Here is a 17,245-nt window from a genome sequence, read left to right as displayed (position 1 = left end):
TCAATGACTGATTTCCATCTTATTTCAGATCATAGAAAAATGTGGGAAGATTTTCATCTCATTTAATAAGGTTAGTATAATCTTGGCACCACAATCAGGTAAAGCTCGCACAAGAAAAAAAAATGTATAGGCTAGTCTTACATATGTATATAGATGTCAAAATCCTAATTAAATTTCTTAGTAGTTTGAGTCCAGCAGTGTAATAAGAGTTAAGACCAAGAAGAGCTTATATTAGGGCCATAAGGATAATCCAGTGCTAGAGAAATCTTTCAGAGTAATTCACCACAACAGGTTGAAGGAGATAGACGATATGTAATCTCTCAGATGCTGAAAGCAGTCTATAAAATTAACACCTACTTGTTATAAAGTCCTTACAGAAAACTAGGAATAGGAGAGAAATCACCTAACTGGATAAATATTTTCTCTCAGAAACTTACAACAAACGTATTTTATGTTAAAACATTAGACACACGTTTTAAATTCAAGAATAAGAGAAAATGCTATCACTATTATTGCAATATGAGAGTATGAGAAAATAGGAGGTACAATGTATAAATACTAGAATGAAAAAGTCAGAGCGAATTGCGCATGACATTCTTGTTTAAAACATTCCAGAGAATCCATTGGCAGATTGGACTAATAAGAAACTTTAGCCAAGTGGAAACAGGATACGAGATCTCCATTCTTACACAGATTTGCAGCAGATATAACCCAAGCCTAAAAAACTATACTTCTAGGAGCACATTTTTTTTTTTGTAGATTTCCAAAAATCTCCAAAGGAGAATTGTATATTTCAAAATGCATTTAACTGTGTGTATGAGGCACTTTCACCAGTCTTTTGGTTGGAAATAATCTAATGACATGCTAAAAAGGCAGATATCATGAGGATAATCTAATAGAATTCTATAATGTCTTCTCAGCAATTAAAATGCTCAATTTAAAATCATATGAATTGATGCCAGCATTTCAGAGTTACTATGCGCATTTTCAAAGATGAAATATATAAAATCTCGTGTTCAATCATAATTAACAGATGAATATTTTCAGTTGTTTTGATTATAGGAAACACTAACTTGGGAACTTAATTAAGAAAAATGTTATTCCCCAAACCAGAATTCCATTCTTTCATTAGTTTATCTGTATTCCAAAAAAGTACTTAAATTATTATCCTTACCATATTTTAAATTGCATCAATAAGAAATCTGTGAAAATTTGTTTTCCTTCTTGTTAAACAAATATCTATATAATATCTTTCCATTTGCCTCTTTGCCTGCAAAGCCTAAAATATTTACTATCTGGCCTGTTACAGAAAACAAGTTTCTGCCACCTGCTCTAGCCAGTTATCCATACCCAGCAATGTCTCTTTTAATAATTCAAATTGTATTCTTTAACTCTTGCTATTTCTTTCCACTTCTACTTTTTTCTTGTTATACCTTCTCTATGTGACGTGTATGTGGTGATGACACATTTATAAGTAGTTACTTTTCACCATGTCTTGGTGTAATATCTTGATGCGTCAGTTCTTTGGTGCAGGCTTGCTCAGTTACCTACGTCAACTAAAAGGAAGCTAGTAGCATTTGGAAAGGACCAAGGGGATAATTTGAAAATAATCAAGGTTGAGGTTTTGGAGGAAACTGAAAACGTACATCAGGTAGAGGGATGAGAACACATGTTAGGAGCTCAGAAAATGTGTGGTTGAACTAAAATGCATAGCTGTAGCCCTCCTACAAGGATCGTAGGTGAGCGTAGGTAGAGTGAGCCAGGCCCCACAGTAAGGAAAAAGGCTGTGATGGTTCTGCCTTTCTGAGGTCTGGCTTCCTGCCTTTGCCATGGGACTCTGCCAAGTCAATACTTCGTAGACTGCAAGTCAGTTCAAAGAGAGAGCCAGTTTTGGCTTCTGTGTAGCTGGACTTAAGTCTGTGGCAGCGTGTGAGTCGTTATCAGGACCTCTGCTCTTGAGGAATGCAGAGAAAGGAGTTTTTTTTTCTTTCTTCCCTTAAGAGAATGTACTCTAGGTACAATTATGGGGACAAATCAGCATCTACCAAGTTGTGTAGAAAAACAAATTATAGGCCAGGCACGGTGGCTCACACCTGTCATCCCAGCACTTTGGGAGGCTGAGGCGGGTGGATCACCTGAGGTCAGGAGTTTGAGACCAGCCTGGTCAACATGGTGAAACCCCATCTCTACTAAAAATACAAAAATTAGCCGAGCATGGTAGCTCATACCTGTAATCCCCGCTACTGGGGAGGCTGAGGCAAGAGAATTGCTCGAACCCAGGAGGCAGAGGTTGCAATGGGCCGAGATCACGCCATTGCGCTTCAGCCTGGGCGACTGAGCGAGACTCGATGTCTGGGAAAAAAAAAAAATGTTTTACTTTTCTGTTTCTTAAACATGAATTTCCTTGCATGCTTTCATAAAAAATTATTTTAAATCTCTTCTAAAAATACCTAGCTGTAGCAGTAAGAGGATTCAGCCGTTGCTGAATTTATTATTGGAGATGATGTAGCTTGTGTGTGTGTGTGTAGGAATACTCAGTGGTACTCTGTTTTTCTTGGTGCTTTTTCAAGTCTTGTTAATCTTCTTCCTGTTTTCCTGAGAGGAGCTGTCAAAAATATACTTCCCAAATAACTAAACTCTAAATATGATTGGAGGGAGCAATTCTTTCTTATTTCGTCTTTATACTTTATACGTATGTATATATACACTTTAATATATGGAATGACATTAAGATTGCTTGTTTTTAAATGCGGTCATTTTTATTGATTTGTGTTCCTCCTGTCTTTTAGCTCCTGATGATAATTCATTATTGCTGCTGCGGGCAGAGTTATATTTGACCATGAAGAACTATGAGCAAGCGTTCCAGGATGCCAGTGCAGTCTGTCAGAATGAACCTCTCTTGATTAAGGTATTTGTATGTGTTCGCTTTGGAGATAATCAATGTGAAGTTTATACCATTTTCTTAAAAATAAAAGTAAGATTATTGTGATCAGGTACCTGTAGACAAAGTATGTTTCCCTCAAATTACTGTAGCCTACATTTAGCAATCCTTACCTCATACTAAAGCAACCTGATTTAAAAGACTAAATCTCCAACTGAATTTAGCTGAGAAACACGAATTTTGATTACACTTCATAGATATTTAGCTGAATAATATGCTGCCTGCATTGAAAAAATATATAAATAAAATCAAATTTTATAAAGTTGTAAGTGAAGAAAAAAATATTTAAAATTGCAGCGTAAATAGGAAGATCACATAATGATCCTGGTTAGCTGTTGGATCCTAATATGCATATGAACAAATCAATGCTATTGGTGAAAGAGGTAACATTTTGTGTACATTTTACACTAATTTTAGTCTCTGTGTTTTGATTGGAAAGGTTTAATATTTCTCTCATGACAAAAAAAGAACTTTGCTGATCTAATAATGATAGCTTAAGTAGTATTTAAAGAAGTTTAAGAAGCCAAAGAATAAAAGCTTTTTCACGAATCTTTGAATGTTAAAGTTTTGAAGAGCTTGTGATGAAATTACCAGCTATAGCATGCTCTATTAGTCAGTGAATAATTAAAAATATTTATTCTGCTCTATTACTTTATATCACCTTTGTTTTAGAAACATTAAAGAGACATTAAGCCAGGTTAGTAGACAAGCTCTGGGAAGCCTGCCCTTTTCCCTCCCACCTGTTTTTTTTTTGTTTTTTTTTTTTTGAGGTGGAGTCTCGCTCTGTCACCTAGGCTAGGCAATTCTCCTGCCTCAGCCTCCCGCGCAGCTGGGACTACAGGCACCTGCCACCACACCCAGCTAATTTTTTGTATTTTTTAGTAGAGACAGAGTTTCACTGTGTTAACCAGGCTGGTCTCAATCTCCTGACCTCATGATCTGCCCGCCTCGGCCTCCCAAAGTGCTGGGATTACAGGCATGAGCCACTGCGCCCGGCCTCCCTCCCATCTTTTAAAACGAATATTTTCAGGTTAGCTTGAGTGTCAAGTTCAACCTAGGAATAAGCCCAAGGATGGAAGCAGATATTTGTTGGACTAAGCTCAGAAATCTATTTTGTTGCTTGTTTGCTTCCCTATAAAAGAAGTTTAGACTCCAGTTTCGAATGCCTTTTCTCCTATGCCTTCATCCATTCTTCTTTAAAATTATGTTTTCAATTGACAAACAAAAATTTGTATAATTTATCAGGTGCAATATGTTGATTTGAAACATGTATACACTGAGAAATGGCAAATTCAAGTTAATTAACATATGCATTACCTCACATACCATTTTTGTGGTGAGAACACTTAAAATCTATTCTCTTAGCAGTTTTCAAGAATGCAATACATTATTATCGACCATATTCAACATATGGTATTGTAATAGATCTCTTGAACTTATTTCTCCTGTTTGACTGAAATTCTGTATCTTTTGACCGACATCTCCCCAGTTCCTCTCCCCTGCCACTCTTCTTCTGAGTTAATTTCTATCAGTAATGATCAAGCTTTAGTTATTATGAATTATAACTATTATTTCTGACTGACAGCAGCCCTGCATTGCCCTCTGACACTAGATTCCTCTCCATAGTATTATTCTTTGAGCTAAAAACTTGTCAGTGTGTCTCTGACGAAAGATAGACTTAATTCCTACAGAGGTACGTGGCTAATTGTAACTTTTCAAGGGAGGCAGCAAATGAATATCTAGTGTATGAGGTGGTATGAGATGATGGCCATATCTGCAGGGTCTGTTGCAAACCTGTGGACCTCAGTTCTTGACAGACACCCAGTGAAGAGAAGCTTCAACCAAAACGTAGTTTAATAAGTAAGTTGAAGATAGTAAAAGATATATTCTAAGTTTATTATTATAAGTAAGGACTGGGGAAGAAGTGCTACTGGAAGGTAAGGCAAGGGGATGGGCAGTAAGTTCACTGAGGAGAAGACTAAGGTGGCTGAGTGTGATCAAGCTGAGATGGAAGCTGGTTTAGAACCAAGCACTTTGAGAAGCACTTCTAGACTCTCGGGGGAGTTGGGTTACAGCAGTGTGTCTTATTCAAGCAAAACTGCCCTTTCAAGCATCCAGTCATGGCTAATATTCATCATGGCTAATGATTCAAAGCTTTTGGAGCAACTGGAGATAAGCCATTGCCAGCAAAATATTTGCCCATTTGCAGAAATAGATACAGGCACATGATCAGTTTGATCTTACCCACACAGCAAACCTGTAAGACTTAAAATTACTTAAAAGCCAGTTAATTTATTCAGTTAATAAATATTTATTGACATTGTGGTATCAAAACTGCAAATCTTGATTGGGATTCTGAGCACATGTATGAAACACTTGAAACTTTACGTGAAGTTCTTTGTGCATAGAAGAAGGTATTATTTTCTCAGAACTTTTGATAATCGAAGCAAATTTAGACACTACTGAAACATGAAAGTTGGGGACTTTCACAAGGCCTGAAAGGGGCCCTAGCAACTTTGTATTCTTACTTTTGTACTTTTCCTGACCAGGTGCAGTGGCTCACACCTGTAATCCCAGAACTTTGGGAGGCTGAGGCGGAAGGATCACTTGAGGTCAGGAGTTCAAGACCAGCCTGGCCAACATGGTGAAACCCCACCTCTACTAAAAATACACACATACACACACACACACACACACAATAGCCAGGAAAAAATTAGCCAGGCATGGTGGTGCATACCTGCAATCCCAGCTACTCTGGAGGCTGAGGCAGGAGAATCACTTGAACCTGCGAGGTGGAGGTTGCAGTGAGCCGAGATGGTGCCACTTCACTCCAGCCTGGACGAGAGAGTGAGACTCCATCTCAAAAAAAAATAATAATAACAATTTTGTACTTTTCCTTAAACAACTTTTCAAATGATGTAAGATTCAGGCTCCACCAAAGCAGAATCTTTTGTGATTCCGCTTTTGTGAAAGGAGAATAAGAACATGAGTCAAACCACATTTATTGTCAGCGTAAGGTCCCATAGATGAATCCTGATTGTCTGAAGTGTATTTGAGACTTCAGGGAGCTCAGGGATGAAACTGCTGATTTGTTGTGTAGAATACTGATGTCTTTCGAAATGGCTGCTCTTCCCGAGAGCTGCAAGGTAAGCATGTGGTGAATAGACAGTTAGCAAACATGAGGAGACATGCTGGTGCTGGAGCTGGAACCTGGGCACCATCAGAAGAGTCATGGTATTTAAAACAGTGGAGAGACAAGTGCAGTAAGATAGGACCTGAAAATAGACCTTCACATTTACCCGTTAGTGGCTAGCAGTGTTCTGGTAACAGTGAAGGAGTGAAGTAGTCGTGTGAATCCAGAGGGGAAAACAGTTATAAAAACTGGATGAAAAAAATAAAGACACTGTAAAGCCTCCAAAAACAGGAGCTGGAAGAGTTTCTAAAAAACCTGCGCCTGAAAGGGATGAGAATTGTGTGTGGGTTTTTTGTTGGTTTGTTTTTGGTTTTGTTTTTTTGGTCCCTGAGTTCTCTCTATCTCCACAGCTACAGCTGCAAAAAAACAGTACTGGGACAAGCACGCAGCATCACCACCTAAAAGGACCAGGAGTTCAGACTTCTAACAGAACAGCTGACAATTAGGGGAAATCCCTAAAAGCAGAGAAATCCCAGAGTGGATGATTCCCAACTCTGGCCAAATCCTGACTTCCAAATTTCATAGGCATCAGGGAGAACCACAAGGCTTAAAAAGGAGCTGTGGAGGCTGGATGTGGTGGCTCACACCTATAATCCCAGCACTTTGGGAGGCTGAGGCAGGCAGATCACAAGGTCAGGAGTTAGAGACTAGCCTGGCCAATATGGTAAAACCCCATCTTTACTAAAATAAATAAATAAATAAATAAATAAATAAATAAAATTAGCCACGCATGGTGGCATGCACCTGTAGTACCAGCTACTCAGGAGGCTGAGGCAGGAGACTCCCTTGAACCTGAGAGGCGGGGGTTGCAATGAGCCGAGATTGTATCACTGCACTCCAGTGAGAGAACAAGACTCTCACACACACAAAAAAAGAACAGTCAATTAAAATTGTCTCTGAGAGGGCCCAGATATTATATTTTCCACAAAGAGTCTTTGAAGAAGCTATTATGAATTAGTTCAAAGAGTTAAATTGCAAAGAATTGAAGGAAAGTATGGTACCTTTGACTCAAGAGAAATCTCAACGGAGAGATGGAAACTGTAAAAAATGGAAATTCTGGCTGGATGTCATGGTTCATGCATCTATGCCCAATGCTTTGGGAGGCTGAGGCAGGAGGATCACTTGAGGCCAGGAGTTCAAGACCAGCCTGGGAAACGTCGCAAGACCCCATCTCTACAAAAAGTTTAAAAATTAGCTAGGCAGGGTGGCATGTGCCTGTAGTCTGAGCTACTCAGGAGGCTGAGGCAGATTGTTTGAACCCAGGAGTTAAAGGTCACAGTGAGATGTGATCATGCCACTGCATTCCAGCCTGGGCAGCAGAGTGAGACCTTGTCTCTAAAAAAGAAAGAAAGAAAAAATAAATTCTAGAAATAAAAATTATCAATGCTGAAATTTAAAATTTCTAGGTAGGCTTAATAACACATTATACATGGCAAAATAATCAGTGAAATTGAAGATAGATCTATAGAAACAGAAATTATTCAATGCAAAGAACAGAAAGAAAAAAGATTAAAGAAAAATGAAAAGAATCTTGGAAACTTGTGGGACAATATGAAGTGGTACAATATATGTGCAATTGGAATCCCAGAAGAAGACAGAAAATGTTTGGCAAGAAAAAAAAGAAGAAATAATGGGTGAAAAGTTTCCAAATTTAGTGGGAAACATTAATATTAGACCCGAGAAGGTTAATTCAAGTTATAAGCAATGATAAACTCAAATCATAATCAAATGGCTAGGCTGTAAGCCAAAGATAAAAGGAAAGTCTTAGAAGCAGTAAGAAAAATGACATGAAATGAGAATGAGAAAAATGACATACAGGGAGATAATATTTATGGTTGTCATCTCATCTGAAACTGTGGAAGCTGGTTGACATTGGAACAACATATTCCAAGTACTAAGAGAAAGTCTTTCAACTCTATGTAAACCAGTAAAAAAAGAAACAAAAATAGTATTTTTACAGATTTGAGAAAATATGGTATTCATAAGATGAAAAGAAAATGCCCTGGGAAATTACTGATCTGTATTGTATTTTGTTTACTTTTATTGTGGCGCTGAGTATATTATGATTTGTATTATAATTGGTTTTAGTCATGTCTGTCTTAGCTCATGAGACTGTAAACTCCTGGAAGGCAGGAAGATGGTAGTGACCTGTAATTGCTGAATGAATTTAAAGTGGATAGCCAGTTTTCTCCTAGCACATCCCTTAGAACTCCTTTGTGCAGTATATTTCAGGTATGGTAGCTCCTGTGTTCTGACTGTAGATTGTATTTATGAGCTATTGAAGTTTGCTAAGTTTCCAGGGTGGAGAGAGACAGGAGCAATAAGAGTCATCCTTGGTGGGTTTTGTTTATTCTGTGTAATGTGAAGTTAAAACAAATTGTTTTAATAAATTTGTTCAGGGAAGTTTGTATTCAAGTATGTAATCATGCTGAGTTTTAAACATGTATACTTCGTCTTCGGTGAATCTAGGGACATCAAGTAAAAGCTCAGGCTCTTTCTGGATTGGGAAGAAGTAAGGAAGTGTTAAAGCAGTTTCTCTACTGCCTCGCTCTAAATCCTGAGTGTAACTCTATGAAGAAAGAAGCACAGAAGGTAAGAGTTCTGTTAAAGGACTTTCTCCTTCAGGTCTTGTTTATAGCCTTCATGTCCCTGCTGAGTAACCCTTGCCTGTGAAATAAACAAGAAATATAATTCTGAATGTGCGTGATGATGTGATAAAAAGCCCACGGCAATAATTATAAGGTTCATGCATTGGATAACTTCTAGGGAAACATTATATTTTGTCCCTGGGTAAAGCGGAGTGTTTCGTGAGACAGCATAAACATGCCTCGATTCTGTTGACATAAAGACACATGTGAGACAAGGCAAGGTTATTATAGTTTGTGTAGAAGCTTTATAAAAGACATTATGATATATGTAAAATGTATCAATTCGGCTCTATAGGGTGACCTGTGATTTTCACCAAAGCTTCACCAGCATAGTGCCGAAATATCTGCTCGTTTACCCAATCATCCGGTTGCACTGAATGTGGAAATCTATCCTGTTAAAAAGCTTATACGATGGTTACCTGGTATTTACTTAGCACTTCCAATGACCAGGAGTTTTTATGTTTTTCTGTTTATGCTTCCCTGTTTTAACTCTGTTTATTGTCAACTTCTACCATGTATTTACTCTGTAATTTTTACTTACCTGTCTAGTTCTATTTTCTGGAGCAACAGAAAATGAATCAGTTCTTCCTTGTACAATTCAAACCACATAAGATGTTTGAGAACAGCTATTATCTTTGCCTTAATGTCACCTTGTGGGCCAAACATTCTTTTCTCACAGAGTGGCGTTTCTAAGATTTCCTCTTCTGGATGCGTTCTAATGTACCCTGTATTTTAGCATCTATATTTGACAGCCATGGTTGGTAAAATTTTACCTCCAGTTGTGTTCACATTAGGGGCATGTTTATTTTTAAGTACCTAGCTCATCTTTTTTTAAAATAGGAACTTTATAGCAACGTTGTTTTTTATCTTCTCTTGTGCAGTTGAATGGTGTTAGTCCTGTTCAGTTGTCCTGACAGTTGTTCAATTGACCAGTGTCACTCATTGGTTTTTGGCCATCATTTCAACTTATCTAAATAATACTGCATCTTCAGCCTGCTGTTCAGCTATCCCTGCCTGCTTTGTCCTATATGGAAACTTCCTAAGAATCTTAAAACATGTCTCAACTGATTCTCATAACACTTTTCTGAGAAAGTCAGCCCAAGGTCAAAGAGGTGAAGCACATTCACCAAGGTTCCTGGACCAGGGTTTAGGTCTTGTGGGTTGTTGTCTACCTGGAGCTTTTTCAGACATGGTGTTTTCCCCTGGGCATTCTATGACTGAAAGATACCGTGTATCACAGAAGGTACCGAAAACAATGTTAGCCTGTTCACATGGAATGTGGCTCCATCTCCAGCAGCTCTGCTGAGGCTACTCAGAGCTGGGGCTGAGGACATTGATGACCCTGCTGAGGGTGGTGGTGTGCGTTGCTACAGGGCCATGGATTCTAGTGCAGCCACCTTGAACCACGAGGAACAGTGGAGGGTGGGAGGAGTCTTCGTTTAGGTTTCAGTCACTCCTGTCTGCTTTCCTCAAACCTTGGATGCAGCTGAGGCCATGAGGACCACAGGACCATTTGAGTGTCTGCTAGAACTGGGTGTCAGCTAGAAAGCCTAACTGGCCATTGCTGTCCACCCTTCCCCTGCCCCCCCCCCCCCAATGCCGCTCCCTGGTTCTTGAACCACAATTATGGCCTTTCCCTCTCTCTTCCTTTAAAGTTCTTTACCTGGTGGCTCTTCTGGTTCTCATAAATAAAGCAGTTCCGTATAGTGACCTCAGCCCTGTGGGTGATCACAGCTTAGATTTAATTCAAAGCCCCCAGCAACCTTTACACTACCTTTCTCTCTTATCTGTGTGGCTTTTAGGGGAGATTTTATGTAGTGTGTAAGGACCAGGTAGAAGGAAGTGGTAATGCTTTTGTCATTGGGAAGTGTAAGACGGAAAGGAATTGGAAGCTAAAATAACAATACATTGACTCTGGTTTCAAAAATGTTTGGATTTTACAAGGTTGGCAGTTAAAATTATTCTTTTCACGTTTTAGGCTTATTTGGCCTCTTAGTTTCCTCTGAATCTATAAGACATACTATATTTTCACAAAAGTGTTTTAAAATATATATTTTTTTCTTTTCTTGGCAATTTTATAGGTAATGTGTGAAGTGCTGTTTTCAGCTACAGAAAATGTGCATGAAAATTTAACATCTTCCATCCAAAGCAGATTAAAGGCTCAGGGTCACAGCCACATGAATGCCCAGGGTCTGCTGGAAGAACGTGATGCAGGGAGCTCGGAGGTATGACGGGCATATGTTTGTCAGGATTCTCTTGATTAAGCTTTATGTAATTGCTTCCTTTTGAACAGTTACAGATTATTCACACATTATGGCATTACGTTAGTTAGACATATTTCTCAAGATCAGTTGTAGCTCCTTAACCTGGGAGTTGGAACTTTTACATGAAGTCTGTGGAAGTAATGAGAATGATTAAAGATCGAAAGAAGCTTTGGAACACCACCAAATCACGCAAAATGGCAGGAGACTTGAAGTTATTTTGGCTTGGAGAAAATAAAGCAAAGGGATGATTTGAATATGACATACGATTTTATGTGTGTACGTGTGTGTTTGTACGTGTGTGTGTGTGTGCGCATGTGTGTGTAGATAGATAGACAGACAGATTGCATATGAAGATAACTTTTCACTTTCCCAGCTCAGGAAGAAATTATCCTGTATTTTACTGTGGAAAGAATGAAGCTCATCTTAGAAATTAATAGATGAAACCAATTATGAAGGAAGAGTATAAGCCCCCCCGTTTTTTTTTTCAAAGATTTCTAGTACAGGCTACTGCATTCTTTTTATCTTATGCTATGATTTCTTTAATATTCAGGATTCCTTTTTTTCCTACTTAACCAGAATTCATCTGAGAAATCTGATATGCTTGGAAATACCAATTCTTCAGTTTTGTATTTTATACTGGGTCTACACTTTGAAGAGGATAAAAAGGCGTTAGAAAGCATCCTTCCAACAGCACCCAGCGCTGGCTTAAAGAGGCAGTTTCCAGATGACGTGGAGGATGCACCTGACCTGAACGCCCCTGGAAAAATTCCCAAGAAAGGTCAGTGAACTATTTTCATCAGGCAGTTCTGTGACTCCAAAGTGACAGAATGCTAGCTAGTATTCAATATATTTAAAAAATTTTTACACCATTTAATATTAGTAATGAAATGATTATATCAGCTCTAAGATTATAGAGCATTTTAGGTGTTTTATACTGCAAAGACTTCATAGTCAAAAATAGCAGAGAAAATTTAGCCAAAATTTTAAATTTTATTCATGCTTACCATCCAGATAAATTATTGCTATATGCTATTAACTGAACAGAAACTATTTCTGCCCAGTGTGATTTGTTACGTTGATACAACATGTTTCGTCCAGAGGAAATACATTTCTTGCATGGGTGTTGTTCAGGTGCTTAGGTGTTAATGACAGCGTTTTAAATTTTTTCACATTCAGATCTCTCACCTCAAAGGAGCCCAAACTCTGAGACAGAAGAAAGTCAGGGGCTCTCGCTTGATGTAACTGACTTTGAGTGTGCCCTCTGCATGAGGTAGGATGGTACAGAATCCATGCAACTGTTTTAAAACTTCAGCCTTTCTGAAATGTATACCAAAGTGTAATGGGCTTTTTATTATCAGGGAAACTATGGAGAGCTCAGTAATAGTTCATTTATCTTCTAAAGATTTGAGAGGATATAAAATGGCAGTGCATGCAAGTGTTTTCTAGAACAGTAAGGGGATTGCATAAGGAATCCTTCGAAAACCAATCCGTGATTTGAAAGTCTGTCCTGGACATTTCTGGCTGAAAACAGATATTTTGTTCCAGGTTGCTCTTTGAACCTGTCACTACGCCCTGTGGACACACATTTTGCCTAAAATGCCTTGAGCGCTGCCTTGACCATGCTCCACACTGTCCTTTGTGCAAAGACAAACTTTCAGAAGTAAGTACATTTTGGGAAATGACGGGACAGCTCCTCCTCTCATCCCTTGGTGGATGCTTATTCCCTGTCTTGCATTGCTTCCCCCGCCCAGTTGTTAAAGAAAGTGAGATTTCTCCAATCAAAGATAGGTCTTTTCTCATCTCTTTGATTGATCAAGAAATACACAAGGAAGGTTTACATGCAGAAATTGCTAAATGTTAAGGACATTTTTAGGTAGAAATTTTAGTTGAGATAGATTGAAAATAGCTCACATTATGAGCCCTTACATTACGTTCATTGTAAATGGTTGAGACATTGTCATGGTGCACTTAATGTGCTCCAGGAATTCTCTTTTTCATCTTGAGAGTTTTTCGTAGGATTGAAGACTTGATCATTTCTGACCACTGGTGAGTCCCTTTAGGGCTTTTACCAGTTGTCAGTTATTATTGTCTTTGGTCTGAAATCAAAACCAGTAAAAGTCGGGTTCCATGGGGAAGCTATTTAATGATATTTAGCCCCAATATAAACGATTAAATCCATTTACTTTAGGTATGGTAAATACAATGAAGAATATTTAAAAGCTGAAGACCTTCTGATCAATTTCTGAAATAGTGAATCCATGTCAGCTGTATTGGGCTGTGGTCCCATTAGCACCATTAACTTTCTATGGAGCAAGTCATATAACATCTTAAGGAGATGGGGAGCATCTTCCTTTGTTTTGCATTCATTAAATGAGACTGATAATATTGCCTTAATTACTTTCCAGAGATTAAATTTATTGAATGCATTTTAAGTAGGATAAAGTTTTTTTCTTTTTACAAATGTACAGTAAAATTTATTCTTTAAATCTGATGTGATAAGAGGAGATATTATACTTAAGTGAAGTTTTAAATAATTATAACCTTGAAAATTTACTGCCAAAACATTTTTAAAATAACTAGTTACAACTGAAATCATTTTCTAAAACATTATATGTGCATACTTCCTTTATTAAATTGCATGCATACTGAATCTTTTTAAAGTCTTCAGAGTTCTCATAAACATCGATTATTGTGCTGTGCACTGTGTGTCACGGTGGTGGCTGTGTTCTGACTCTGCAGAGCTGTTTCCTTGGTGGCCCCTGTGCAGTTTTCCTCCAGGCATTTGCTGTCTCTTCTTGCTAGTAGATGCATCGGACCCATTGCCTCTTGTTCTGGTGCCTGCCTGGGCCAGAACAGGTCGTCTGTTCTTATAAGAATAAAATGCATGTATGTGTGAGCCCTGTTTACAACACAGACCTTACTCACTTCCATTTCAATGCTGCCTTGTAGGGGGCTGAGTGAAGAAGTGATAGCTGGAGGTTGGCGCTAGAATAGAAGCTGCTTAAGTACTGAGGCTTTCTGTGACCTGTTTTCCCTGTATTTCCAGGGACCAGCACATTCACCAGACTTTAGAAGTCTTTGTTGAATGAATGAATGAATGATTACATGCAAACTATACATGGATTACTAATGTTCCAGAAATTAGAAATTAGAATACTATAAAATGAAATAAAATCCAAAATTATAGTTTCGTCTTTCTTCAATGCAGAAGTCACATCATGTGCATAGGTGACTTTGCACGCACTACCAGGGACTTGAATCATCAATTGTATATGAATCTACAGAACCCTTGGTTAGCATCATGCCAAGTAGAACACATTTTATTATATTACTCTTCAATAAAAGGACGTCATAAACCATTTATTAAATACCTATGTCATATAATAATGACAATTATAAAGCAGTTTTGTGAATGAGGTGATAGCGTGTTTCTCTACCAGTTACCCTGTGATGGTGGTTCTCAAACGTAGGCGTTTCCAAAGTTTGAACTCCTGGTTCCCAGTCAGTCACAGCAATACATGTAGTTTGTTTCACACCAGCTATAGGGAAACCTGACAGTATGCGAAGGACTCACCCAGCCATCGTGTGTTGGAAATACGTGGAGCCGTACCAAGCCCAGAAATACAGCAGGCCACCAAAGAAAGAGCAGAGCCCTGAAGCTCGCCAGGCCTGGGGTCCTTGTGTGCCATGGGGGGCTCAGCACTGACCCCCTTACCCTTTCTGAATCACAGCTTTATGAGCACAATAGAGAGAACAACCATAGTATTATACTGTTTTCAGGACCGATAAAGCACCTGCAATGGTCCTGATGTGTATCAGAATGTCAGTGAAAAGAGCTACTATATGCTAGTATACATGCCTGCAATAAAACAGTGCAGCCTACCGAACTACTACTCTGTGTGCACACATGCACACACACATACACGCACACACAGAGTAGTAGTTCAGCCACATTGTGGCCCTTCTACCCACTGATCCCAGCACTTTCTTGTTGAGTCTCCTTCCACCTTTCCCTCACATCCAGCTTTAATCTATGGTCCCTCACTCTCTTTCTCAATCCAAAGAAAGTCAACTTTTGCCTTTTGCATGCATCGTGAGTAACACAACAAAGCTAGAAAAAAACACAACGTTGAGACGATTGGTGTCAGTTTAAATTAACAATTTTAAGTCTTAGACTCAAAACATGAGTAATCATTCTTACCTTCTTTCTCTAGTAGTTCCAGTTCTTCACTCTCCAAGCTGATCATTGCAAAAGTCTCTCCACTCCCAACATGCCCTACTTCACTCCCTCCCCTCTCACCAACATCAGGGCACTTGGTTGAAAATGTAGATGCTGTCAAGATTGAGTTGCCCCATCCTTTGCCCAGGTGAACGCCTCCTCCTGGCCTTTTCTCACAGCGGAGGGGCTGTCCGGGCTCCTGGCACAGACTGGCCCGCCTCCCTCTCCATCCCTGTTTCTTCTTACCTGCTCAGAGATCCTAGCCGCCACCTCTTTGTTCACCTTTTGACTCACGGAAGCTTCATCCTTTAGAGTCAGTTACCATACAGTATCATTTGACTATTTTTGTTTGTTTGTTTTTGTTGAAGTTATTGGCAAGCAGGAACTTTAACATAACTGTTCTGGCCGAAGAATTAATATTTCGATATTTGCCGGATGAATTGTCTGATAGGAAGAGAATTTATGATGAAGAAATGTCAGAACTGTCAAAGTAAGTGCTCATGTTGTGTGTCCTTGGTCTTAAGTTCAGACTGAACTTTGTCAACTTCAGCTTCACCTGAGATTTTCTTTTCATGGCAGAGAACTCTCTTGGCGTGTAAATGGAAACAAATGTTAGTTGTAAAGTATTTTTGGAAATATAATTGCAAGAAGTTATAAGAATTTTTTTCTTTTTTAATAAGGTATTTTTACAGTGTTTTAACAAAATTATATAGTTGCTTTTTGTATGTAAATAAGTGATACTGAATTTTTCAGGATTTAAAAAGCAAAGAAGGCTGGGCACAGTGGCTCATGCCTATAATATTAGCATTTTGGGAGGCCAAAGCAGGAGGATTGCCTGAGCTTAGGAGTTCAAGACCAACCTAGTCAACATAGCAAGACCCCATCTCTGTATTTAAAAAATATTTAAAAATAAATAAAAGGCAAATAATATAAATGTATTTGTTACTGATGAACTGTACACTTAAGAATAGTAAATTATATATTTTACCTCAAAAATTGTTTTAATGTAATATCTGCAAAATGGAGTAAAGTGAAGCACAGTTTTAAAAAGTAGAGAGAATGAGAACTAATACCCAGGATTGCGAATCACGACAGGCTTGACAGTTTTCATCTTTTAAAATGGCAAAAGTTTTGTATTTTAGTAGCGATCTTATCACTCTTCCACTCTTCTATTTAAAACTCATTGCCTTTGAGTACTATGCAGTTTTTGCTTTTATTATAATTTTTATAGAGTGCTTAAAAGGTATAACTTTTCCAAGCAAAGTAATATAATTCAGCATCTTCTCCTTTCTCAAGTTAAATAAGACAGATTGGTCAGGAAACCTGGGTGAGCAGAGAATTTTCATGTGCTGTAGTCCTTGGCTTTCTTGTCCCTCTTAGCCTGAGGGTTTTCTTTTGTAGAGGGGAGAACTGAGGTTGGCTGGCTTTTGCTGTTTTGGTGGCCAGTACTACCCTCTGATCTAACAGCTCATGTATCTGAGGTAACATGTCCCCTTACTTCTGCAGTCTGACCAGAGACGTCCCCATCTTTGTGTGTGCCATGGCCTTCCCCACGGTCCCGTGTCCACTCCACGTCTTTGAGCCCCGCTATCGGCTTATGATAAGAAGATGCATGGAAACTGGCACCAAGCGGTTTGGCATGTGTCTATCTGCTGAGCACGCAGGGTAAGAACTGTCAGCCTTCAAAGGGTCCTAATGAAGGGCAACGTTTGACGTTTTTCTTGCAGAATGATTTAGGCTGATGCTTGAAAACCTCCAGTGACTCCCATTACATAGCAAAGTCCAAGTTCAAGTGACTCCCATTACATAGCAAAGTCCAAGTTCAAGGCTGCCCACAATGCGGTCCCATCCCTTCTTTCTAGCCTCACTGCCCACCTCTTCCTTTCAAGCTAGTCCACTGCCGTGCTACTTGCCCTTCTCTTGTGACACCTCATGCTTCCAAACCTCCATGCTTCCCTCTGCCTGCAATTTTCTTTATCC

The 17,245-nt window shown here is 38.9% G+C and overlaps 1 protein-coding gene across 1 annotated transcript in view; it reads left to right on the top strand.

Moving 5' to 3' along the window:
• The window catches only part of LONRF2 (LON peptidase N-terminal domain and ring finger 2), a 40,134-nt gene that overhangs the window by 10,372 nt on the left and 12,517 nt on the right, over positions 1-17,245 (top strand). Inside the window, exons 2-9 of the mRNA XM_015433268.4 lie at positions 2,790-2,908; positions 8,604-8,726; positions 10,864-11,007; positions 11,623-11,824; positions 12,223-12,316; positions 12,592-12,706; positions 15,634-15,755; positions 16,772-16,930. Of these exons, the coding sequence (XP_015288754.2) occupies positions 2,790-2,908; positions 8,604-8,726; positions 10,864-11,007; positions 11,623-11,824; positions 12,223-12,316; positions 12,592-12,706; positions 15,634-15,755; positions 16,772-16,930 (1,078 nt within the window). The remainder of the gene's footprint in view (positions 1-2,789; positions 2,909-8,603; positions 8,727-10,863; positions 11,008-11,622; positions 11,825-12,222; positions 12,317-12,591; positions 12,707-15,633; positions 15,756-16,771; positions 16,931-17,245) is intronic.

Source organism: Macaca fascicularis, chromosome 13, assembly GCF_037993035.2.
Source record: "Macaca fascicularis isolate 582-1 chromosome 13, T2T-MFA8v1.1".
Taxonomy (NCBI): domain Eukaryota; kingdom Metazoa; phylum Chordata; class Mammalia; order Primates; family Cercopithecidae; genus Macaca; species Macaca fascicularis.
The sequence above is the reverse complement of the archived record's forward strand: the minus strand, read 5'-3'. Positions and strand labels throughout refer to the sequence as shown.